The following is a 26,772-nucleotide window of genomic DNA, read 5'->3' as shown; positions in this document are numbered from 1 at the left end:
ATTGTCTATAGATGGCTCTGCAAAGGTTTGTTTACCAAACAATTGCATTTCCATCTCCATGTGAATTGCCTCCCTCCCCTTTGAAGTCCCAAACCACTACCCCCAACATCCTCCTTTGTCTTTAGCTGAAGATGGTATTTAAGGTGGTGGCTTTAGCCATTTTGGTGAGTTACTCAGTTTTCCTGGGTTTCTCCTGTGTAGACATGTTATTAAACTTGTTTGACTTTCTCCTGTTATTGTTTCATGTCAGTTGAATTCTTAGACCAGCCAGAAGAACCTAGAGGGTGGAGGAATATTCTTCTTTCTCTACACTTTCTTCTCAGGGCATGGTGGCACTGGTCAGCTAAGCCGTGTGTGCATGTGGGTGGGACAGGGTGTTCCACAGTCTGGAAGGAGCCCCCTCTGGGGGCTGAGGTTGCTGGCACAGGACAGCCTTGAGTGTAACCTTCTTCCCCACTGCATCCATTCCTGTCAGGAGCTTTCAATACTCATGAGAAATCTGAGAACACTGCTGGACTGCAACTGAGTCCCAAACCACCTGAAAAGCATTTTGATTTCTCCTCTCCTAGGGAGGATGGACATAAGGGAGCCAAGTACAGAAAATCCTAACAACTGATGTCAGGGTTAGAGCCATCACAAATATCTCACTAAATCCATAATCCGTGTTAACGATCATAATTAAGAGGACCTGCCCATTCTCATTAGCATTATTTCCATCGTGAGTTTAAGATACCCAAGCCCATGAGGCAGCCCAATATCTCATGTGAGGGAAGTCGAGGATCTGTGACTTCAAGCCCTCTTGAGAAGCTGCAGTTCCCCTCAAGCGTTCTTAGCAATCCCATCTGCATCTGCGAGATTGGCACTGCGATGCTTCCGCCAGCTAGTTAGCCAGCGTAAGACATATCGGAATAGCCTTGTGTCACCTCACAGTGAAAATCAAGTCTGGGCCCTGGATGTGCCTCTGAGAGAGGAAATTCGTTTGAGTTCCCTATCAAGAGAAATGAGAGCTTCCATACTGCTTTGTAGTTGCAGAGGTCATTCTGAAAGCTGGCCCAGCGGCATCAAAATAACTCATCTCCTTTGAACAGCCGTAAGAATCAATGGTTTAGTTACGGGAACATCGGACGAGAGAGGACGCGGCCCTTGTCCTGCTTTCCTACCTATGCAGATGTAAAAAATTAGACATAATAGTTTCACACTCTCTGGACACAAGTAATGTCACTCACTTCTGAAATGAAAATAGAACCGGCTCCAGCCCCAATCTCCCAGATTGTCGGGAAATGGCTCCTTCGTCATCCACCCTGATCTTTCTCCAAGAAGCCTATGGCTAAGTCCCAGAAGATGTGTCCAACAGCCTTTCTCAAAAAGAAGAGAGACATGATAAGAGGGTTCTGGCTGTTGATACAGCAGAGATGTTCCCGCTCATCCAGCTTCAGAGGGGAACTGAAGCTCCGTGTCTCTGGGGCTGCAGCCCCGGGAGGTGGAGGCTGCCACAGCCTGGTCCCTGCTCAAGCCAGCAGGGGTTTTTGAAGGAGGGCTGCTCTGAGCGACCATAGTCACTCTGTGTGACCTCAGACACCAGTGCTCCTTGCACGGGTCCCAAGATCTTGTTTGTCTCCTTAAATCCTATCAGATCCCTGCTGACCCCTCTGAGGTCCTGCTCAGAAGGAGTGATTGCATCTACTCCCAGCCAAACTCTGAGTCTCCTGCTCTTCCCCATCCTTGGCATTTCCTCCAAGGCCAGGCTGCTGCCAACTTTTCAACTGCCTGAAGCCCAAAGGGCCCTCCTGACCTCTTCTGCTTCAATAGTTTGAGCACACCAGGAAGGTTCTGCATTTTCAGCACAAAAAGAGAGCCGCCCACCTCCTGAGAGACAAGGGGGATCCAAACTTCAGGAACACAAAGGCCTATTTGCCACCCTGGGAGGGTAGTCAGGACAATACCTTTCATTCCTCCTCGAAGAGTTTCCATCTCTTTTCCCAGTTGAGAAAAGGGGACTTTTACTGCAGCAGGAACACATACACACATGCAAGTTAAAAGTCCCACAGGCTCCTCCTAATTGACTATTGCTAAAATGTATTGAAACATCTCTGCTATCTTTAACACGGTAGGGCGAATATATTTTAGTTTTTTATTTTTTGTGGCTCAGTTAGCTATCTGGTTCTGCCATCGTATAGGAAGGAGCATCATGAGGCAGGGGTGGGATAGAGAGGGAGCACCGTGATTACCTACACTTAGCTCCAAACTTAAAATCGTGTAAGTTTTGTTCTGCTTGCCAGAGTTTTTTCTCTTTTCAGGCTACCAGCCAGTTCTTCTCTGCTGTCAACATGTCAATTTTCTTCTTCAATTAATATACTGCTTCTAAGCTATGCCTAGGAAATGAATCGGTAAGAGAAACTGATTAACACTGAGTATGAAAGGAGGGTAAATTGTTGCTGAGTGAGGTTTCTATGTCCCTTTCTGCATAACTGTCACAGCTTAAACTTTAGGATGTTGATTTGAGCTAAATTTTTTAAGAGTGCTCTTTCCTTTTCTCTTGGACATTTTTTATATTTTGGAAACTTGAGGTTTCCTATATATGATATTTTAAAGGTTAGTGGAGTGTGACTATATATTTCTTCTCAGAGATTCCACAATTGAACACCTAATCTCATGCATACAAGTGTGCATTAGGGCCCCCTCCCATTTTTCCTTTCTGTGTGCCCCCTCTCCCATCTACTATTGTCCTGTTCCCTTCTCCCCAAGCATTCATGCTGGCAGTATGTTGTAATGAAACAAAATTGGCTTTTTAAGTTGGACCACTAAATTCCTAATTTTTCTTAGCACATGGCTGCTCTGAACCTCAATCATTAGCTATTAGAGTGTTGTGAAAATTGAAAGTGATAATGCTTGTGAAAGCATTTTCTAAAAATGTGTTCATTATCCAATGTAACATTCTCACAAGTCCTTCTTGCTAACATTTACTGCGACTTACTCTCGCAAGGACAGATACTGAGTTAGGCTTTATAGTTTTTTCTCATTTAATTCTCACCAAAAAATCCTAATTTATGCTAATAATAATGCCAATTATTATCCTCATTTTGAGAATGAGGAAATTGACACTTAGAAAGGTCATGCAGCTCATAAATGTTAGAGGAAGGGTTTAAGCTCAGGCGGGAGGACTCCAGGTCCCAGCTGGGCGTCTCCACACAGTGACAGAATTCAGATATTTTGGCTGGCAGGGGTCACGGCAAGAGAAGGGGTGATTTAGGGGAGGAGATTAGCAAAGGCCTCTCAGGTCACACGCCAGTGCATGGCTGTCTGTGCACCTCTATCTATTCAGGCCCCGAGGCAGCCCTGGCCCCCGGTTTCCATGGCCAGCCTTCAGAGTACCACTTCAAGAATAATTCAAACTCCCTTCCAGGTGGAGGGGTAATGCCCATCTCCTGCACGCGCCATGTTGAATTTCTACGGCTGCCCATTATGTAGCTGGCACTGTAAATTTTCCACAGTGGAGTGGGGCAAGCAGGGGTCCCACACCCGTGGATACATATCTGGTGTCTCGGTCGTCCCAGCCAGCAGTTGATAATCTAATAGAAACCTATAGTTCTGAGCTGCTGATAGAGCCCAAAGTCACCAATTTACAACCATTTTCTTTGCCTGCTCATTTCCTCCAGCTGTGCACCTGCTCAATCTCTCTCTGTGTGAAAAGCCCCAGGATCAAAAAGGATATTGAGTCATAATCTAATAATTTAAAGAACTCAGAAATGACTGCAATCTTGTTTGAGCTTTTCTTATAATCTGGACCATGTGAACAAAACAGGATTGCCAAAGAGTGGACTATAATCTGAGGCCGAGTGGGGCTTCACTAGGTAGAACCGTCACGTTCCAGCCAGAAAGTATTGCTGCTTCTCTCCCATAGTTCTCCACTTACGCCATCATTTATTGACTTGCCAGAACTGGAAGGAATTTAAAAAAACTAATGGTAGTAATAAACATTCTTTTTAGGCAATAAACAATGTGGATAGTAAATCCTCACAATAAGCATCATCCCTATTTGACAGTAAAGTAATTGAGGTTCAAGGACTTATCAGAGGTCATATAGCCAGGAGGTGAAAGATAAGGATTCAAACCCAGGTCCAGCCAGGTGCTTGCCCCCTGGACCACACTGCCTCTCAGACCCACCCTCACCAGTCAGGGAATCCGTTGGGTAACGGGACTGCGCCCACCATGCCTGGTCAGAATCTCAATACCATATGTGACAAGATGAATTACCCTGACTCTAAAATACCCAGCCAGGTCACTGTTTTCTCACCCTGATTCATTGAAACGGGAGAGGCGTCATTAAGGCATACGAGCCTTTGCCTGAGAAACCAGAGCCTGCTGCTAACAGCCACCTAAGACAGCAGTGCCTTGCTTTCTGCGGAAACTAGATTTTAAAGCCAGCAACAAATGCACTCACTCAGGAGGACCCCTTCTCCCTACCCCTCCTTAAATCCCTAAAGTGAGTTTCTATTTCCCATTAATCTTTATGCCCAGAATTTTATTCCCAGGATCGTTCTAACTCAGGGAAGAAACTGAAGGTTGGAGTTCGCATAAAAACATGTGCTTCTCATTAACTTGTGTGGCGCATGAGTTGTAACCTGCCCAACTTCAACACTTGGAATAGAAGCACAGCACATAGTCTGAAAAATACAATTAATGCTATATCCCCATTATGTCCCTGACTCCTCAGGATCTCTGGCTCCCTACTGATTCATCAGACCCAAAATAAATGCCACAATCTGGCATTCAAGGTTTTCAGTTAGCTGTGTCTCCAGGTCTCTACATTCAAGCCTGGCTGCTCCCCCAAAAGCTCCTAGCTCTGCAGGAAGGCTGCCCCTCCCCCAGACTCTCCCCATCTTGGTGCCTCAGCTCGTGTCTGAACACCCTCTCACCTCCATGTTCCTCCTCTAACTCCATCATTTCTTTTAAGACTCAAAAGACAAGACTCCACGAAGCCCTTCCTGACCAGCCCCTGTGCCTACCTTTCTTTTTATTAGCACTTATTCAGTAGACCAACGTTCGCAGAGCACCTCCCGTGGTCATTAAGCCCTTCTTTGGCCAACATGTACTGACCCCTTCCTATGTGCTGGGCGCTGTGGTAGGTGCTTCACATTTTACCCTATTGTTCTGCTCCCCTTTACAGGAAACCTCCTCAAAGGAGTTGTTTATCCTTCTGTCTCAATTCCTGTCCTCTCATGCTCTGTTTTTCCTGTGTGAGGAAGATTCAACCTGAGCTAATATCCATTGCCAATCTTCCTCTTTTTGCTGAGGAAGATTGGCCCAGGGCTAACATCCATGCCCATCTTCTTCTAATTTATATGTGGGAGACCACCACAGCATGGCTTGATAAGCGGTACGTAGGTTCACATCTGGGATCCAAACCTGTGAACCCCTGGCTGCCGAAGCAGAGTGCATGAACTTAACCACTAGGCCACCAGGCCGGTCCCTCTCATGCTCCTTTGAACCAACTTCAAACAGACTCTTGCCCCCACCTCTCCACTGAAATTGTTCTTTTCAAGGTCACTAATGATTTCTGTGCTGCTAAATCCAATGGTCAATTTCCAGTCCTCTTCTTCATTGACCTTTCAGCAGTATCTGATACAAGCATCTGACTGCATCATATCTTCTTATAATGAGTAAGTTTTATTTAAAAGAAGTTAGATAATATTCCAAAAACATTTTCTTCATGTTTGATCTTATAAGATAAAGGCTGAATAAATATATATATACACACACACACACACAAAATCACTATAATTGTGTCAGCTACAATTGTAATCTGATATAAGTGTAGCTACTCAAAGAACTGGTGTTGCTGCTAGCAATGTATTTTTTCCCCCAAACAGTAATTTTTGATAGAATTCTGAACAAAGTACTATGTTCCTTTGATTTAAATGATTAAATATTAAATGTTTATTAAGCCTTACTAAGAATATTTTATAAAGTGGGACTAGAACGTAGGGGGGCCAGCCCAGTGGCACAAGCAGTTGGGTGCACGCGCTCCGCTTGGGCGGCCTGGGGTTCGCAGGTTTGGATCCTGGGCGCACACCGACGCACTGCTTGCCAAGCCATGCTATGGCGGTGTCCCATATAAAAAGTAGAGGAAGATGGGCACAGATGTTAGCCCCAGGCCAATCTTCCTCAGCAAAAAAAAGAGAAGGATTGGCATCAGATGTTAGCTCAGGGCTGATCATCCTCACAAAAAAAAAAAAAAAAGAAAGAAAGAAACAGAGTCTAGGCTCAAATAATTTAAATAATTTTAAATGTTTTTTTTCACTTAAGTGAATGCCTGAGAGGACATCAAAAGTTCTGTGGGCCATGAGATGTCCTTTTTGTGTGATATCGTCCCCTACATTGCAGGAGGTCTAATATCCCTGGCTCCCCCCCAATCATTGTAAAAACCAAAAGTGCCCCTTAAAATTTCCACAGTGCTCCTTCAGGGGTGATACCATGTGGGTAGACAATTCTCCATGGTCTCTTGCATTTCTGCACAGCTCATGAGCAGAGGTGCTGACTGGCTTTATTCTAGACTATCTTTTCAAGGTTGTTTGTGTAGCAACCAGCTTTGGAACATAGAGATAGTGTCCCCCTCAGAGCACAGGGTAGTCACACTTATTGTCCACTACGAAAGATTCAGGTTTCCTCAGCCTGGGTTCCTTTCCTATCATGCAACGCATTGTGTGTGCAGGCATCTCTGGCCCTCTTCACACTGCCTTGGGGACTTGAGACTCAGGGAACTGGGGCAGGGAAAGGTGGGTACTTTGGCTATTGCTATTGTTGTGAGTAATAAAGACCTTTGTCTATGACCCCAGAGGCTCGTGTCTTCTGCCAGCATCCATGGGGCTGTGGTAGGCTGACTTGGTGACTTGTAAATAAGGCAAAACTCAGATCCCTCACAGTTCTTGTTAATCGCTCCACTGAAAATCACTAGAACACTATGCTAACCTCCAAATCTATATTTTAGTCTTGACCTCTCCCTGAACTTCAGACATTTATAACCAATTGTTATCAATACCTGAATGTCAAACAGGCATCTCAAACTTAAAATGTTCCAAATAAACTCCTTATCCTTCCTCCAAATCCTTTTCCCCCTGAAGCCTTTGCCATCTCCAATAAATGCATTTTCATTAATAAAAGGCAAATTCATCTTTCCAATTCCTCAGGCTAAAAATCTTGCTGTCATTGTTGATGCCTCTCTTTCTCTCACACCACACATCTAATCGATCTCTCAATCCTCTTGACAATACTTCAGAAAACATTCAAAATCTGACCACTTCTCACCGTCTTCACCTCTCTCACCCTGGTCCCACCACCATCAACTCCCATCTGGATAACTGTCATCGCCCTAACTGGTCTCTTCCCCAGATGTCTGCGTGACTCACTAGCTCACTTCACTTCTTTCAGGTCTCTGCTCAAATGTTACCATTATATAGGCCTTCACTGATGGCCATGGCCCTATTTAGAGAGCAACCCCTTACAGGCCTGGCACATCCTATTCCCTTTCTCTGCTATATTTTTTTCTCTAGCCTTTACCAGCATCTAATATATACACACATTGCTTGCTTATTTCTTTTATTATTTACCTCCTCCCACTAAAATGTAATTATTTGTTGAATGAATGAATCAATCGACATAATCTTCATAATGCACCCCTATAATTCCAAAAGTAAAATTTGAAACAGTCTTTACAACTGACTTGCTCATAACATGTGTGGAGGGACAGGATCACATGCCATGAAACAACTAACAAAGAAACTTGAAACCAGGAAGCCTGGGTTCAGATCCTAGTTATGCTATTGACTAGCCCTCTACTACGGGGAAAGATAATAATGCTGACCCACGGTTACTTCGTTTGTTAAACAAGTATTAAGAGCACATTCCCCACCTATCCCAAGGGTTGTAGTCATTGTCAAACGAAGTAAGATATCCAAAAGAGCTTTGCAAACTGTACAGCACCGTGAGAATTTAAGTTTTATGGTTCTTATCTTTAAAACATACCATATTTTTCATTTCCACTGCCAGTTACAGCCTATGTGATCTCGAACTCCAAGCATTCCTGCACTTTCTTGTATACCTGTCTTGTGTCAAGCAGTTCTGTGTGTATTAAATGTCTCTGCCCCAGCTCAGATCCCCTCTACAAAGGCTCTCAGGTCCTAAGATGGAATTGCTTTCCCATTGCCCTACATTCTGTTGGAATGCAGGCTTTTCAGGGTGTGCCTTTTATTAAACTGTTCTTTAGCAGCTCCTGGACTGCAGGAATTGGGCCGTATTCAGCTCCTAACAGTGTGGTTATGGCACAGACTCTAGTTGGATGAATGAGTGTGACCTGTCCAGGTGCAAGCTGGAAGCAATTTATTCTTTCTCACCATGGACCTGCGATAAACCCGCTCCGTGGAACTGATTTTTTTGTTCGCAGGCCAAAATCTCAGTCACTCAAATAATAAAGGTCTAGTCTGGTATACTCATCAAATAATCCAGTCCAATTCATACACAATATCTAAACTCTAAACTTTTGTCTAGTTTAAAACGCCCTATCTCCTAGCTTGGGCTGCTTTAGGCTGAGAAGTCTGCCAAGGTGGTGGAGGTGGCTGCAACAGGGCCTACGGTCAGCTTCTCTCTCTTCCTCGCTTCACCTCTGCCCACTCTCTAGCTGCCCTTTCTGGTCCCTCCCTGGTTGGGCCCAGAGAAGAGGAGATTAGGGAAAGGAGCAGAGTCTTATGAGGGTGGTATAGTTGTCCATGCCCTCTGTGTGATCCTCTCTCTCTAGAGATGCCTTCGTGGCTTCCTCAGAGATCATGCACTGAGGCCACCCCTAACGCTGGCAATGCCTCCATATGGCCACTTTCAACTCCTCCTCTGTCACCCCTCCTGGGGGTCTTCTAGGGGTAGAACTCTTGAAGAAGCCCAGTCCAGCTGGCTTCCACAGGGTGACAACTGCCATTGCTCTTCTGTCGGTGAGCGCGCACCTCACCTCCACTCTCCCACATCCCCCAACTCTGCACTAGGCAGGTGCAGCCTCATGAGAGTCTCTTGTCACAGAGTTGGACATAACCTCTCCATCCCTCCAGAGAACACATACCCTCCTCTCCACATAGCACCCTTGAAGCCCCTCTCACCTGGCTTGAGGTGAGGGGACAGCACCTTCATCCCTCCCACTAGCCGGTGGCGATGGCGTACAGAGAATGCACAGGACACTGACAATTTTCTGCAAAGAAATCCCCACTTTTCAACCTCTTGTCAACCTCAGCTTCTTATATGGGCTAGAGCTGGCTGATGGCAAAGGCCTGCAGCATGCCTCCAGGCCTTCCCTTTGAAAGTCTTGCACAGAGGCTCCAGCACCTTCCCTTGGAATGACAATGGGATTTCCCACCAATGGTTTTATTACTAGCCTTTGAATCCTCTGCTGAATCTCAGAGACCAAAGGATGATTACAATTAAGATCCTGTTTCAAATGTTTGTTGAATTGAATACCAAAAATGGAAATGACAATTGAATACCAAAAATACCAAAATGGAAGATATGGCTCCAAATGAGGTCTTCTACTCTTGAGACAAGTCCAGAAGACCAACTCTGCTAAGAACAGAGCATCTGATGAATTCTTAAGCTCCTTTCTGGGAAAGTCTTCAACCAGAAGACCGGGGAAGCAGTGAAGGAAATGTCTTTGAAAGAAGAGATTTTTGGTGATGTGGATGTGACAGGACACTTGGAAAAGATGACCACACTTTGCAACAAGGACGGGAACAGGGGGGATAGTCAGTCCAGGACTGGTTCTATCCAGGACACTAGGGCCCTGTTGACAGGAAAGAATTGCCTCTGCTGCGGACTGCCTGTGGCAATCCTAAACTTCCTTTCTTAAACATCAGTATTGACCGGCAGCTCCCTTCTTTCTGCTCCCAAACTCCATATCGCAGTAGAAATTCCTGGGGATCAGCTCTCACCAGCTTAGGGACCGGAATAAATGGGAGAAACAGAAACAGGCATGAGGGACACTAACTACCATTATTCAAGCACATACAATGATCTACACACTTGCCTATTACAATACAAGTCATTTAATCTTTACAATTATTCTGAAAAGTAGACAGAATTAGCCCCATGGGCAAACTGAGGCTCTAACTGATTAAGAGATTTACCCATGAAAACACAGATAGAAGAAATGGGATAGGTACAACTTACTAAACCCAGAACATTCCCTGGACTTCCCTGCCAGTGCTCACACTGTGTGCTCCACCTGAAAGACCACTGCTCACCCCTACCTGTCCAGATCCCACTATTCTTAAAAGGGCAGCCCCCATCTAACTTCTTGCATACAGCAGTCTTTATTCCCTCCAAGGTGGAAGCAATTGCTCCTTCCCTGATCTGATGAAAATCTGTACCTCTTTCATGACATGTCACAGTCCCCTTCCTAACGTGGGCATGTCATCTTATTTCTTCTACCACAACATAAAATCCTTCAGGGCAGTGACAGTGTTTTATTCACCTTGGTATTACCCAAAGCATATAATAAAAGCATCAGAGCAAGTTTCTTGTTTATGGTAGGCATTCAACACATGTTTGTTGAATGAAGAACACAGAGGCATTGCAAAAGATGAAATCTCAGGGATTCTGGTACCAGAGCTCCTTGTTTGCAGCTCAAATGAACAAGATCTGAGGCTTTCGCTGTCATCAAAAGTAAACGCTGGCCTGTCTCCAGAGGGCATCTACCCGATCCTGGCTTCTGCTTCAAAGTTTCCCCTAAGTCCCAATCGCAGCCCTCTTGATCTTTCCCTGTTTGTTCATTAAAGTTAATTTGGGACATGAAAAGATCCAGAACCGAATATTTCATTAAGGCCAGGTCTTCTTAATGCAGCAACTGCAGACAAAACATAAAAATAGGGCAGAGCTTGCCAATACGAGGCCAGTGCATGCAGCACCTTTTAAACCCAGGGCCCTCTGTTCACAGACTGACAACTTCAGTCACCATTGGGGATGCTAAGAATATCAAGAGAAGTAGATTATGTCTCTTCATAGAGATATCATGTGTCTGCAAGGAGCTCCACTGCTCTCTGCGGTTGGGGGTGGGGGGGTGGGATTAAGAAAATTTGTGTGAAAACAGTCTTGTCTAGATTCCTGGGTAGGTAGGAACTAAGATACTTCTTAACAATATTAGCTACCATTTTCTGAGTTCTTACTGTGTGGCAAGGACTGTCCTAAGTGTTTTGACATGAATTATCTCTTCTAATCCTCACAGTAACCCTCTAAGTGATACTATTATTGACCCCATATTAGGAAAATGGGGCTTAGAGAAGTTAAGTTACTGAACTGAGATCATATAACTATTGAATGGCAGAGAAGGTGACAAAACTGAGTTTCCAACCATGGCAGAGTATTCCTAGAGTCTGTTCTACTAACCACTTCACCCTATTGTTTCTTAGGATATCTCAAAATGTCCTAGTCTTTCTTAGCAGGCAGAAAAGACACTAACCAATAATGTTGAATTAGCTGGTGCTGCTCTGTTTGAGGTACAGGTGAGGTGAGGCCTTGATTTTTACTAAATTTCTTATATAAAAATTCATTTATTTGAGGAACAAAAGAATAGAGGTTGTCATATAAACTACAGGTGCTATGAGAACCCAAGGACAACTGTGCCTGTGTGACGTGACTGTATGGCATGTCAAGGTTCCAAGATTCAGCAGGATTGTTTGTAAAGTTTTACAAAGCTGAAGCTGGAGGGGTGAGGAAAGTTGGAGAACATGGAAACACAGTAATGTGTCACCAATTTCAAGTTCCCATAACCTTCAATTCTAACAGACATATTTTTGTTTCCATGGAAGTCTTAATTCTAATAAATGTAAGTTACTCATTCCTATGGAAATATTTTTAAAGGAGGAACTGGGGTCAGAACCGAAAAAGGAACATGGAAGCATAAAACAAAATATTAAAAATAAGTCCAAATATATCAATGAGCATGATAAATTTAAGTATCTTAAATTCTCCTGTCAAAATAACACAGATTTATAGAACAGGTTAAAATACCAAGTCAAGCTACATGCTGATTACAAGACACATGCTTAAACAACTGGGCACAGAAAGGTTTAAAATATAGGCATAAAAGTATGCTAGAGGGGCCGGCCTGGTGGTGTAGTGGTTAAGTTTGCATGCTCTGCTTTGGTGGCCCAGGGTTCGCAGGATTGGATCCCGGGCACAGACCTACACACCGCACATCAAGCCACGCTGTGGAGGCATCCAACATACAAAACAGAAGAAGATTGGCACAGATGTTAGCTCAGGGCTAATCTTCCTCAAGCAAAAAGAGGAAGACTGGCAACAGATGTTAGCTCAGGGCCAGTCTTCCTCATCAAAAAAAAAGTATGCTAGAAAATAATAGAAGAAAGTAGATGTTATAATGCTAATATCAGACAAAAGTAAACTAAAGATGAGAATCATTAACAATTAAAAGGGACAAATATTTTCCTATTTCTATTATATTTAATTTACCAAGAAGATATAACAATTATGAATTTTAATGCATTAACATTGTGGCATCTATATGCATAAAATAAAAACTGATAGAAGTAAAAAGAGAAATGAAGAAATCCAGAGTTATGTTCAAAGAACATAACATACCTATCTCAGAAATCATCACATCATACAAAAATTAATAGGAATATAGAATATTTGAATACTTCTCACAGAACATTTATGAAGAAAAACAACACTTTTAAAAAGTAGAAATAACATCAACATAAAAAGGATAATAAAAGAAAAAAGGGCACAATTTATTTGGAAATTAAAAGATGCTCTTCTAGATAACTTGGGTTAAAGAGAAAATAAATAGAGAAATAGGAAAATTATTCAAAAGTGAATGATAATGAGAGCACTCCATAAACCATAACTTGTGGGGTGCAGCCAGAGTGACTCAGATAAAAGAGGAAGTCACCTTGCCCTTCCACTGAGCCTTCAGAATCCTTACACTAGAGCTGCACCATTCAATACAAGGGCCACTATCCACATGTGGCTAGTCAAATTTACATTCATTAAAATTAAAAATCAGATCCCTAGTTGCACTGGCCACATTTCAAGTGCTCAGTAGCCACAGGTGGCTAGAAGTTATCATACTGGACAGCACAGATTATAGCAAATTCCCACCATTGCAGAAAATTCTATTTGGCAGTGCTTCTGGACTCAGTGGTGGCCAGGGAAATTCTACTATGTCAACTTCACTGACTGTAGGCCACCATTGAGTCCTGGTTTCAATTGGCCAACCTAGCAGACTATTTATACGATTCCCAGATGCTCAAGCCACATATTAAACCTAAAATCTCAGGAAAGTACACTCATATTGATAAATGTGGCTCAATCAACTCTTTAATTTCATTTTACATGGTCAGACACCTTTAGAATTCATTCACATCATGCTCCCCACACACTGGCCAGTACTAACTGGTGAGGTCTTACAGTTCTTTTGGCGTATCAATTTCCTCTCCCTCTTTAGACCAGGTCTTGTACATCCTTGTCTGGGCTATACTGGGATATATTCTTGTTAGGGACATGGAGGTAATAAGAGTGGTGGGAGTGGGTCCTACAAAGACTGGCATACCCTTGTGATAGAACTCTCCCAAGTGCAGTCATTGAAAGGTGTTTATGCAGAGGACAACTTTTTCTCTCAGGTGGGAAGAGGGGTTTCCTCCATCAGAAAGGGAGGTCCAATAGAATTGGGGATTTTAAAGATCTCAGTCTCACCTGTTTCCTTGTCCTAAATCTCAGGATCCCACTCCTTCTCCCACAAGTGTCCTTGTCTTAGCATTAGAGACTGGTACGGCAAGCATTTAATTGGCCCTGCCATTCTATAAGCTATATAATATAACACTGGATTCTTAGTCATATCTGCCCTGCAACGATAAGAAATGAAGGATTCCTTTAAAGTTGGTATAAAGGCTTTTGAAAGAACCTGACGCTAAAACCTTCCCTGAGTTACTAACAGTTTTCTAGGACATATCTAGGGATGATTCTGATTAACCTTGAACTTCCCCCGTGAACAACATTGAAATCTTCTAAAATGCACTCTTACACATCACTCAGCACGACATTTTCTAGTTCTAAATAATTCTCTAACTAATGCAAATTTGTATATTTCATGTGTGTGTATGTGCGTAGAACACTTAACTACATTGTAAGCTTTGTGAGGACAAGATTATCTCATAGCATTTAGTAAATTCATGTTTACTAAATTCCTGAGGACTTTCTTGCTCACTCTGGCATTTCATACCAGACAAGTGGCAGTGGCTGTGCCTAGGGCCCCTTGAGAATGTGAGGCAGTGGAGGGGGGCAGCTCTGAGGGGAGTCTCACCGTGGAGCAGCCAGGCCATGAAGGACCTCCAAGGGCTCGTGTGGTCAAGCTGAGTTTTCCTCATGACACAGCTTTCCAGGCACTCAGTGTCCACAGACTCTTGAGCTGTCTGCCAGTTCTGCTAATCATTCACCACCTTTGGCTTCCTTCTCTGCCACTTGTGGGCAGTGTCTGGTTTGGGATGGGTGATTCTTATCTTCAAAGCCTGAGATCAGGATGTTTGTGTTTTAGTGAACAACATGTAGCTTTGGTGTCTGGCCAAGGTGTGGACCTGAGCATCCCAGATGGGCCCTTAAGTGGGGCTGCTTATCTTGGTACCTGCCACTTTCAACCTCGCATTGCTGTTGGGTCAGTGCTGCTGTTCTCTCCTCCGCTGGCCACTGGCTCACAGCTGCCTGGAGGGTCCGAGAGGTGGATTTAAGGTGGTAGTCAGGATATGAATGGTATCTGCTTGTTCCTCAATGTCCACTATGTGACCCACAGCTCTGAGGTGCTGGAGATAACATTACTACTGAGCCAAAACAGCCTTTTCTGACACCTGCAGTCCATTCTCGCTAGAACTGCGCTGCTCAAAAACATGAACTTGCTCTTTGTTGATGGTAAATACTTAGTGGAGCAATGGACTTTGCTGCACAGAGGGCCACTTCACCTGAGAGCAGCTCAATGATTTCCCAGAGCAAATGCAAGGACCAAAGAGAGTGGCAGAGATTTCTCCTCCCTGGTCCTCTTATCCCAATGTCATACTCACTGCTTCCCTTTGTACCTCCTCTGCCTGAGCATTCAGCTCTTTAAAGTTTTCTGGCTGTTCTGACCACTAGCTAAAAAGGAAAAATTTTGGTGTAACAAAATTGCTCCCTTCTATGCAACAACACCCACCCTCCTTCCCTCTCCCGCCCCCTTTTCCTCTCCCTCTCTCTCCTCTCTCTGTCTTTCTCCACGTAGAGAACACAGATGCCAATGCTCTTTCCTTTCTCTAATAGAGCAACTGAAGCTCTGCTCATTAGAGGGAAATTGGGACTGGAATCCTGGTCTCTCAATTTCCAGTGATTTTATTTTTTCATTTCACAACCCTGCCTTCCTAAAGCCAGAGTTCTACGGCAAAACGTTAACAGTGGTTATCATCAGGTTTGGCATTGCAAGTGCTTATTTTTCTCTCATTTTTTGCTTACGGATTTTTCCAAATTTTTCTATAAAGACTGTGTATTAGTTTTGCATTAGCTAGGGTGAACTAGCTGCTATAACAAACAAATGTGAAAATTTCCACGGCTTAACCAGAATAACTTTATTTCTTGACCATATATAGTCCAAAATGAGTGTTCCTGAACAATGTATGGACCTCCTAGAAGGAATCCAGGAAACCTCTTCCTTCCGTCTTGGGACTCCTCCATCCTCAACAACATATGACTTTCAAGTAAGCTGTGATATTCTGTATAAAGCCGGAGGAAAGGGAAATAGCATGGAAGAGTGTGTGAGGGCAGATTTTATGGGTGAGACCAGAAAGTAATATATATCTCTTCTATTCACACTCCATTGGCTAGAACTCAGCTGCAAGGCTGCATCTAACTGCAGGGCGGGGTGGGAAATGCAGTTTATCAGCATGAAAAGGAAATGAATACGGTGAATTGCTAGCCAATCTATGCCACACTGTAAAAAAAAAAAAAAGCTGAAATTCAAATGGAATAAGGAAAGCAAATCCCTCTGTAAAACAATCTTAAGCCCTCTCTCCTACAGCGTTTTCACACTCCAAATCCCCACTCTTCCACTGGCAACAAATGGCCTTCATCCTCAAGGGCATGGACAGATTGGATTTTTCTGACATTAAGTGGGTGTAGGAAAGAGAGATACGTGAATGAGACTAAGGGTTCAGAGGCAGTGCTGTAAGCTGAGTGTAAACTCTCTTCCTCCCCACTGGGGGCGGTATCAGCATGTGGGTGCTGCCTCTCTGACCCACAACATTGCTTGTACCGTGAGGACAGATGATTATGCAGAAGACTGTGATGTCAGCACGGTTCAGGTTGAGTGATGAACTTCCTCTCCCCTCAGCACAATTATCAACCCCAGAGAAACTCCCATTCCATATACCTCCTGCAATAAACCCAGATCTATTTGTGGGCCCAGGGCATGCCTCACATTCCCTGTACCTTGCTCTCCACCATCCCATCTAAATGAAGGCTCTTCTTGGATACAGTCCCTCAGATGCAGCTGGCTGTCATCTAGTGCCTCGGACTTTTTCTACCTATATGTATTGGACACTTAGCAAATGATAATTAAAGAGAGAACAAAGTTAATAAGCTAATTCACATTCAACAGAAGTAGCTCACTGAATCTACTTGTCTCAACATATCTGCATTTTAATAAGAAATTATATCTTAACATCTCAAAAGGTGGCTTTTCAGGTTCGTCTACTGTCCAGTGGAGAGAGATTTGGGGGCAGGTGAGGAGCTTTTGTGGTGGTCCCCCTAATTTGTCTGTTACAGAAAAACGAAGAAGTCAGGTAGGTGCTCAGTATGTATACATGTGAGCACATCCCCAAATATGTATAAACTTTTATGTTCAGGAAGAATATACTCGCTTTCAATATATGACCAAAGATATGAGTAAGGAGTCTTAAAAGATGTGCAAAGGTTTGTGAGTAACCCGGGCCTTTTCTGGATAATCCCCATGTTCATGCACCTCTCCACTGCTCCTTTAAGCACTGGACAGGAGCAGAAGAAAGCAAGCCATGGGAGAGAGGAGAAGTGTGTCCAGAAACATCTGAAAGGCCCAAACACAGAGCTCATAGAGCATACATTCTCACAGGTACATACTAGGAAATCTTTATCTTCCTTCTTTGGCAGAAGTCCATCAGTTCCCAGTGTATCCGAATGGAATGGAACAATAAGACTCACCTCACCAAAAGTGTAGGCTCCTATCCAAAACTTTCCATTCTGTCTGGGAGTAGTGGGCAGTGGGAGATGATAAAAGTCGGTAGAAGTTAGTTCCGTATATGCAGCCAAAGACTTGAGGGGCCCTCAGGGAGAGGAGAGCAGAGAGGTCCTGAGTTCTGTTCTTCACTCCTTAGTCAGACACACCTATAATTTCAAGGGAAAGTTCAGTGGTCATTTTTACCCAGGGTTAGATCTTTTCTCTTATGGACTGTATCAGGCAACAGTGGTCTTTAAGGCCATGATAGTCAACAACTCTTTCCTGTATCCTTCATGCCCTCCCAGGAATAAGGGTAGATGGGCCAGGCTGTGGAAAATATCCTATAGAGGTTTGCTGAAGATAGTGACTGGCTCCATCTTAACAGTTTATGTGGTCTTTTGTCTGGGTGATGGGATGGTGTTGACAAACAGGGGGCTGCTACCAAGATTTATGTACCCAAATAGGGGCATCACTACATCAGGTTCATCCTCCTCACCCTCAATGGTTGTGTTGATGTCACAAGCAAGAACTTGCTGCCTCAGAGGTGTGTAGTCCTAGAGAAAGGTAGCCTGGTCCTGACCTTCTCTGTGCTCCTGCTGCTGCTGGTGTCACATGTTCAGGACTCAACAGGGGTGGAGCTGCACATTCATTCTCTGCTCATCTTGGTGGTGTTCCTGCTGATGTTGGTGTTGACCATAGAGCTGTGGGCTCCTGAAACATTTCACCTCTCATTGATTGAGACCTTTCTGTTTCTCATGATGGGCTCCTGGCTGATACAGGCAGCCTTTATTCTGTACAGACCAGTCACCGGCTACCATGGCAGGACGATGACATCAGCGACATCATGTTTATCACCACCTTCTTCTGCTGGCATGTGACGATCAATGCTTTGTGTCTGTTGGGAATCTGTGGTCTCTTCCTTTTGGCATCATTGTCATAGTCCCAGCTTGAAGGTAGGAAGTGTGCAGAGTTATCCCATGGTTCCACTCTGACCAGTACCCAGAAATGGAACCCCAGCCACATGTATGGAGGCCTTTCAGCCTTTCCACACCACAGGGAACTTTAAGGTAGAGACAGGAAGTGCTCTTTTAGGACAAGAACTATGTCATATACATTTTTATATGCCCTGCTACACTCAGTAGAATCCACAGCAATTAGTAAATTCATATTTATTGAATTCCTTAAAACCTTCTTGCTCATTCTGGTATTTCATGCCAGACAAGTAGCAGTGGCTGTGCCTGGGGCCCCTCAAGAATATGGGATGGGGATTGGGGAGGTAGGTCTGAAGGGAGTCTCACTGTGGAGCAGCCAGGCCATGAAGGACCTCCAAGGGCTCGTGTGGTCAAGCTGAGTTTTCCTCATGACACAGCTTTCCAGGCACTCAGTGTCCACAGACTCTGGAGCTGTCTGCCAGTTCCGCTAATCATTCACCACTTTTGGCTTCCTTTTCAGCTACTTGTGGGCAGTGTCTGCTGTGGGATGGGTGATTCCTATCTTCAAAGTCAGAGATCGGGATGTTTGTGTTTTAATAAACAACATGTAGCTTTGGTGTCTGGCCAAGGTGTGGACCTGAGCATCCCAGATGGGACCTTAAGTGGGGCTGCTTGTCCTTGTACACACCACTTTCAACCTCGCATTGCTGTTGGGTCAGTGCTGCTGTTCTCTCCTCCACTGGCCACTGGCTCATAGCTGCCAGGGACAACTGTGGAGATGAGTGTGGGAGCTGGAGTAAGCTCTGCTGCCCCTACTTCACTTGGACCACAGCCTCAAAACACCAGATGCAATATTAGTGTGACCAAATGCAGCTTCTCTGAGGCCTCCGTCCACGTGTTCTGCGGCCCAGCCCTGCTGATACTCAGAGGAGCGATGGACCCTGTGCTTCTCCCAGAGCAAATCCAAAAACCAAAGGAATCCCTGGCGTTCTCTCCTCCCTCACTCATGTCAGAAATGTCACTCAGAGTTTCGCTTTGAATCTCCTCCCTCTGAGCACTGAGCTCTGCAGTGCTATCCAAGCGTTTTGATAATTCACCAAAAGGGAGAAAGAGACAGGAGAGGAAGATGCTCACTTCTGTGCAACAATATTCACGTCCTTTTATTGTCACTTTAATAGCAAGTTGAACACCCAAGTTTTTCAGATAAGGGGTATGACATTCAGCAGATCAAGGGAGAACTGGAATGAGAACCCAGATTTCTGACTTGCAGTCAATGCATTTCCACTTCCTCTTGCTGTCTTCCTAAAACTACGTTTCCGGACCTCAGCGGCGACAATGGCCACCTCCTGATTATGCAATTGCAGATGATTTTTAATGTTCTTTTTTTTTTTTTTTTTTTTTTTTTTTTTTTGTGAGGAGATCAGCCCTGTGCTAACATCCACCAATCCTCCTCTTTTTTTGCCGAGGAAGACGGCCCTGGGCTAACATCCGTGCCCATCCTCCTCCACTTTATATGGGACGCCGCCACAGCATGGCTTGCCAAAGCAGTGCGTCTGTGCGTGCCTGGGATCCGAACCAGCGAACCCCGGGCCGCCGCAGCGGAGTGCGCGCACCCAACTGCTTGCGCCACCGGACCGGCCCCTTTAATGTTCTTCTTTTTGCTTATATATTTTACCTGATTTTTCTACCATGACTATACATTAATTGAATAAAAACACCTAAAATTGAAATTTAAAATAAGCAAAGCAAATCCCTTCAGAAAGCAGAATTAAGTTTTGTTTTTCCAACCTGCGTTCACACTCAATCTCCAGGCTCACCAAATCTCTCAAGAGCAAGAAGCAATCTGAACTATTGACATCCTCAAGGGCAGAGAAATTTAATTTTCTTGGAATTCAGTGGACTAGAGAAAGAGTAGGTACCTGTAGGAGAGTGAAGGCACAGAGACAGTGCTGTGATCTGGGTATAAATTCTCCTCTCCACTAGGGGCACTCTCAGCATCTAAGTGCTGCCTCTCTGCCCCACAGCATTGCTAGTACTGTGAGGACAGATGATTATGCAGAAGACTGTAATGTCAGCATGGTTCACGTTGAGTGACGAACTTCTTCTCCCCTCACCACCATTATCACCCCCCGAGAAAATCCCATTCCATGTACCTCCTGCAATAAACCCAGATCCATCTGTGGGCCCAGGGCATGCCTCACATTCCCTGTACCTTTTCTCTGCCTCTCTGCCTTATACTCAGCTGGCTATTACCCAATACCTAGGACTCTGTCTTCCAAGGTGCATTAGACACTAGTCAAGCAATAGATAAATGAAGCTGATGGGCTAATTCACATGGCCACACCAGCTCACTGGAGTCACTCCTCTTGACAGTATCTGAATGTGAAGGATTACATCGTAATCCCTTGCCCTGGTCAGAGATGGATCATGGGAGCAGAGTGATATGGAATATGGATTTCTTATGGCTATTAGAACTTACACATTTGTAGTGAAGAAGTCTCTGGCAGGCTGTTGCCTCTCTGCTGTATAATGGGCCGGAGGCCATTTCAGGTCAATGTGGCAGCAGGCAGGAAGAAGGATGTTACATGAAGTTAGGGAAGAGCAAGCACAAACTGAAACCTGTGAGGACAAACTGGAGCCCGTGTCTGCCTCTCACCACCTCACACTTCGGTGGCAGGTGACCGGCAGAAGAAGCTGGTGCCTTCATACCCAGAGAAGCTGAGGGAGCTACAGGCCTGGCTGCTGCCCACACCAAGGAGGTGAGCCAGCAGCTCAGTAACAGAATGCGGGAGCTACAGGGGCACCTGGCACCCTCCACCTGCAGAGTATGCTTAGGCTGCTGCTTCACTTCACCTTCACATTCTCATGTCAATTTCTCTTGTAGCCAACCCAACCTGGAGCCACATAGGCAAGCAAATTCTGGGAAGCATAGCTCAAGCTTAGTTAGGTTGACACACTACAAAAAGTCACAGTCCCTAACATCAGTATCAAAGGGTAACTTTTCAGATCCACTTACTGGCCAGTAGAGCTGTTGAAGTGGGGGGGCGTGGGAGTGGGGATGTGAAGAGGTAAAGGGAAGAGGTGAAGGGAGCTTTCTTGGTGATCTTCAGAATGTGTCTATCAGAGAGGAATAGAAAAGTCAGATAGGCAGTAAGCATGCATTACATGGTCACATATCCAAATGTTTATAAATATATGTGTCCACAAAGAAAAACTTGGAATTGGACCAAAGTTGTATCTGAGAAGTACTGAAGGATACTCAAGGGCTTGTGAGTGTCCAGGCTTCCTCGAGTCACCTTGGCAACCCCTACCGCCATCCCATGCTCCTCTCTCCTTGTCCCGAGTGCTGGGCAGCACAACGGTAAGGAAGCCATGGGAGCAAGGGACAAGTGTGACCAGAAGCACCTCAAGGCTATAGAGGGGAGCCCCTAGAAGCACATTCACCAGTTTTCTTCTTTGGCAGAAGCCAGTTAATTTCTAATGTACCAGAATGGAATGGAACAATGAGGCTTTAGGCCATCAAAGGCGTAGGCTTGTTTCAAGAAACATTTCCTCTCTGTGGGGGAGCAGTGGGTGGGGTGAGATGATAAAAGTTGGTAGAAGGCAATTCTTCCAAAACTCAGACCTTGAAGTGTCTCCGGAAGGTGTGGACGTGTCCGAGTTTTGTCTTTTCTCCTACAGATCTGCAGCTCAATGGGAACCTTTATTGGTCACGTGTATCCAGGGCTGTTTCTAGTCTTCTATGGACTGTATCAGGCAATAGTGGTCTCCAAAGCTGCGATACTCAATGACTCTCTCCTGTATCCTTCACGCCCTCCCAGGAACAAGGGAAGATGGGCCAGGCTGTGGAAAATATCCTATGGAGGTTTGTGGAAGATGGTGACTGGCTCCATCTTGATAGCTTATGAGATCAGCTGTGTTACAGGAGGGTTGAAGCTGATGAACAGGGAGCTGCCACCGAGATTTATGTACCCCAAACAGTGGCAGCACCTCACCATGTTCATCCTCCTAACCCTCAATGGCTGTGTAGATGTCATGAGCAAGAACTTGTTGCCTCAGAGATGTGTAGTCCTAGAGAAAGGTACCCTGGTCTTGACTTTCTACGTGCTCCTGCTGCTGCTGGTGTCACATGTTCAGGACTCAACAGGGGTGGAGCTGCACATTCATTCTCTGCTCATCTTGTTGGTGTTCCTGCTGATGGTGGTGTTGACCGTAGAGCTGTGGGCTCCTGAAACGTTTCACCTCTCATTGATTGAGACCTTTCTGTTTCTCATGATGGGCTCCTGGCTGATACAGGCAGCCTTTATTCTGTACAGACCAGTCACTGGCTACCCATGGCAGGACGATGACATCAGCGACATCATGTTTATCACCACCTTCTTCTGCTGGCATGTGATGATCAATGCTTTGTGCCTGTTGGGAATCTATGGCGTCTCTTCCTTTTGGCATCGTTGTCACAGTCCCAGCTTGAAGCCCACGTGGTCTAAAGAAGCTCCACGTGACACGAGCATGGGAGGACCCCTCTACAAATTGCTGCAGGAAGTGGAGCAGGCAGAGAAAGATGAACAGGTTCTTCTCCTTTCAAAGGGTTCACCCTGAGACAGGGCCCAGATGCCTGACACATCGTCCACCCCATCTTCCTCCTTGTGGGTTCTCTCAGACCTGGGCATTGTACCCTCTTTGGTCCCCAGTTAAGGCAATGGCCATGAAGGAGAGCGGTTGGTCTCTATGCCTGGTACATCTCCTGTCCCCTGAGCCTCTAATCGCTGAGGAGATGAGGAGAGAGGGGCCCGTGATAGGGACACTGACAGGATTGGTTGGGTGGGGGCTGTGGGGGGTAACCAGGGGAATAGGTAAGTGTACAAGAAAAGCCTTGGGGGGAGAGAATGCAATTGAGAAAGCCCTCTGAAGGGAGGAGAGCAGAGTCCAGCAGTCATGCTGTCACCAGCTACTTCAGGCTTTTACTCAAAGAATAAAGACTTCTCACAAATCAAAACTGCAGTGGTGGCTATTTCTGTTTGCCAACTAAAGTGACACCACCATGTGGAAACAGATATGGTACAATTCACTTATCCCACCTGGCTGAAGTGATAAGAATCTCATATATATTTTTTAAATTTGGGTAAATTTGCATTGCTTCAAATTTTCCACACAAAGTGAGAATTAATACTTTCATATTACAGTTTTTCAAATTTCCATAAACCAAATTTTCATTAAATGCCACCACATTTCTTATTCCTGACTTCTAATACAGCCAAAGCAAGGTGCTTAGCTACTTGTTTAACTATCACCAGCCCCACCAGCAATTTACTAGATCCTAATTGACTACGTCCTACACTTGTGCCTTTGCCAAATGACACGCTGTACAATTTAGAAAAAGCCACTGCCAATCACATATTTACTACCCAGTGTTATTTTATACCCAGCATTAAATGTCCTTGCACTACTACCACCAAGAAGTCCTCCTCCAGAATATTCTCATGTACTCCTTTGATCTGGAACTCTTCAGTAACTCATCTAAATCTGCTGTTATTTTGTCCATGCTGCTGATATACTCTGCTTTGTCCTGTTTCTCATATTGTTTTTCGTGGGGAGGCTTTGCCTCACCAAGTAAAAGATCAGCTCCATAAGAGCAGAGAATTTGTCATATCCTAGTTACAAATTTGCTCTGCATGTCCCAGAAGAATATAACGTTGTCCTCTACATGGTTGATGTTTAATAAAGTCTCATTTGCTTCCAGAGCCTCCCTCTCCCGTCTCTCCCAAATGTAACGTCTGACTGCGCTGTGAACTCTCAGGGAGGCGTTGATGGTCTAAAGTCTGACTCATCTCAGCAGCGGGTCCACTCTCTTCCTGGTCTGTGTGTAAAATAAACCCCACCAGCCTGTTTAAAATAGTTTCTCTGTAGATCATTGTTTAATATATCTACATACGGTCTGCCTTGTTGGCTTTCCAAAAGTCTCCACAACTAAGACTCCAAGGGGTTAATTTGTCCAAAGACTCACGGCTGCTCAGAGACAGGACAGGGACTTAAGCTGGTAGGTCTTAGGGGCCGCCCCGTGGCTTAGCGGTTAAGTGCACGTGCTCCACTGCTGGCGGCCCGGGTTCGGATCCCGGGCGCGCACCGACGCACCACTTCTCCGGCCATGCTGAGGCCACGTCCCACATACAGCAACTAGAAGGCTGTGCAGCTATGACATACAACTATCTACTGGGGCTTTGGGGGGAATAAAACAAAAAAATTAAAAAAAAAAAAAAAAAAGCTGGTAGGTCTGACAGTCAAGCCCCTGCTTGTGTCGTCTGGGCTCCACTGACTTCTCTGCAGAGAATGGCAGGGTGACTGATCCAGACAACAAAGTGGGTGGAAAGCAGGCAGCGCGGAGACCTAGTGTGCATGAGTAGAACAATGTAATCATCCCCCATCCTCCTAAACAGTACATGCACTGCACACTTCCTGTCTCTACCCCCAGGTGGCCTGGGGTGTGGAGAGGCTGACCGGCCTACACACACCTGGCTGGGGCTTACATTTCTGGGTTCAGGTCAGAGTGGAGCCTGGGGTAACATGTTCCTTTGACTAAGTACCTCTAAACCTCTTGTTTCTCCTATTACACCTAGTTCCTAGGCTCTGTTTCATTATTTTTCCTCTGGGCTTGCATTTTTTTTATTGCCATTTTTCAATACAGTCATGGTAAATGATGAAGAAACACAGAAAACACTTCCTCATTACTCTTAACAAGTCTTTTGTGCCCAAGTTCTAAATTGCTAAGCAAATCTCTGATAATGAATTTCTTCAAATGTAACGCAGGTGGATACGAAGAGCCGACTAAGGTACTGGAGAATCTGCTAATTTTGGTATCCCGGAGGGGTCCTAGAACCAAGCCCCCACAGATACCCAGGAATGACTGTACCTCATAAAACATATCTTCTGGGTAACATACTTGCATTTACAGAAACATACTTAAATTAAATGCACTTCCAGTCAAAAAATTCTCAACATGAGAATTGAATGCAATTTAATTTTAATAGAACTCAGCAAACCCATTCTAAAATAAATGTGGGAAAGAAATACACAGAGGAGCCCAAGTCTTTTTCTTTTTCTAGAAGAAAAAATGAGGAATAAGTTGCTATACCAGCTTTCATAATACCTTATAAACGTTTAATAATTAAAACTGTGGTGTTGGAAAAAACAGGTACCATAGGTCCATAAATCAACATAGGGTAATGTAATAGAGACTCTAGATACAGAAATAAGCAGTGTGAGAATTAAATACATGTTAAGGATGGACACTTCAATTAATGTGAGGAATAAATGGCTCTCCATTTGGGGAAAAAACAAAAACCCTTAGTTTCTACCTCATACAACTCACAAAAAAAGAATTATAGATGGATTGAAAAGGTAAACATGAGCAACAAGGCTATAAAAATATTTTGAAGGAAATGAAGGAAGATATTTTATAACAAAAGATATGAAAACTTTCTTGAGCAAGAAAAAAACTCTGAAAAGATTACCCATTTTATTTAGATATAGTGTAACTAAAAGACACAAGAAAAATACACAAAAGAAAACAGACTCTGTGAAAAATATTTTCAACTTATGCAACAGACCAAAAAACTTGATACCCAGAATATACAGAGATGTTCAAACATTAATAGACAAACAAACACAAAGGCAACCTAATATAAAAAATGGGCAGGGGATGTAAAGGACTATGTCTCAGAAGAATAACAAAAGGCTAATAAACAAAAAACATGCTAACCTAACCAATTTTGAGAAAAAGCAGATTTAAATAAAGTAGGATCTTTTTTTTCACCGTCAGGTTGTCAAAAATTGTGAATAGTATTAAGGAGATGATATCATCCATTGCCGGAGCAGATGTAGGGAAAAGGGAACTATTATACGCTGTAGGTGGCAATGTAAACTGGTCTACATTTTCTTGAAGTTAGTCTGGCAGAGTGTGCCAAAATTTAAAGTGCATATATCCTTCAAGCAAATAATTCCACTTCTTGCGATCTGCAGGGGACATCTGTGTCCCCTCACATGAGCCTAACGACACTTTTGAAACACCCTCCCAACATTCTGGTCGGTTTCCACATTGTCAGGCCTGCCTTCCTGGTAGGTTTTATTTTTAACTCCTGGCCTCATCTGTAGCTAGCTAGGGCACAGACATGGAACCAATTAGCCACCTCCACTTAAGACTTCAACTCAGAAGTGAGCAATGGAAGGAAAGTGGCTCTGCGTGGGATTTCTATTCTGCAATACAAGTAGTGGCAAAGATGGTAACCTCTGTTCTCATCATCAAGCTGGTTTGCCCCATAGTTCTGGGGTCAGTGCTGGAAGCAGCAACCTAAGCCCATTTCGACAGTGAAGTTCTAGGCACTGGTCCTTCAAACTTAATCCAGAATTTCTTTCTCCGGCCCTGCTAATGAGTCTGTGAACTAATTCATCTATTTTAATGAATTCCTTTCTCTTAAACTAGCCAGATGGATTCTTGTTGTCTGTAGCTAAGAACTCTAATACAGTATCTATTCTAGAAATATTCATGCATCTACACAAAGAGCATGTACAGGAATGGTCACTGAAGCA

The 26,772-nt window shown here is 44.3% G+C and overlaps 1 protein-coding gene and 1 pseudogene across 1 annotated transcript; both read left to right on the top strand.

The window, feature by feature from the left end:
• The first annotated feature begins 17,443 nt into the window (after positions 1-17,443).
• Positions 17,444-18,249, top strand: LOC101405227 (transmembrane epididymal protein 1-like; annotated as a pseudogene).
• A 3,633-nt stretch (positions 18,250-21,882) lies between these two features.
• On the top strand, positions 21,883-22,788 carry LOC147917764 (transmembrane epididymal protein 1A-like). The gene has a single exon (XM_087418485.1). It carries the CDS (start codon positions 21,883-21,885, stop codon positions 22,786-22,788), a length of 906 nt encoding a protein of 301 aa, XP_087274611.1.
• The last annotated feature ends 3,984 nt before the right edge of the window (positions 22,789-26,772 follow it).

The sequence above is a fragment of the Ceratotherium simum genome, chromosome 2 (assembly GCF_057802395.1).
Source record: "Ceratotherium simum simum isolate JZ-2026a chromosome 2, ASM5780239v1, whole genome shotgun sequence".
In the NCBI taxonomy this organism is placed as follows: Eukaryota; Metazoa; Chordata; class Mammalia; order Perissodactyla; family Rhinocerotidae; genus Ceratotherium; species Ceratotherium simum.
This window is presented reverse-complemented; position numbering and strand designations above follow the sequence as displayed.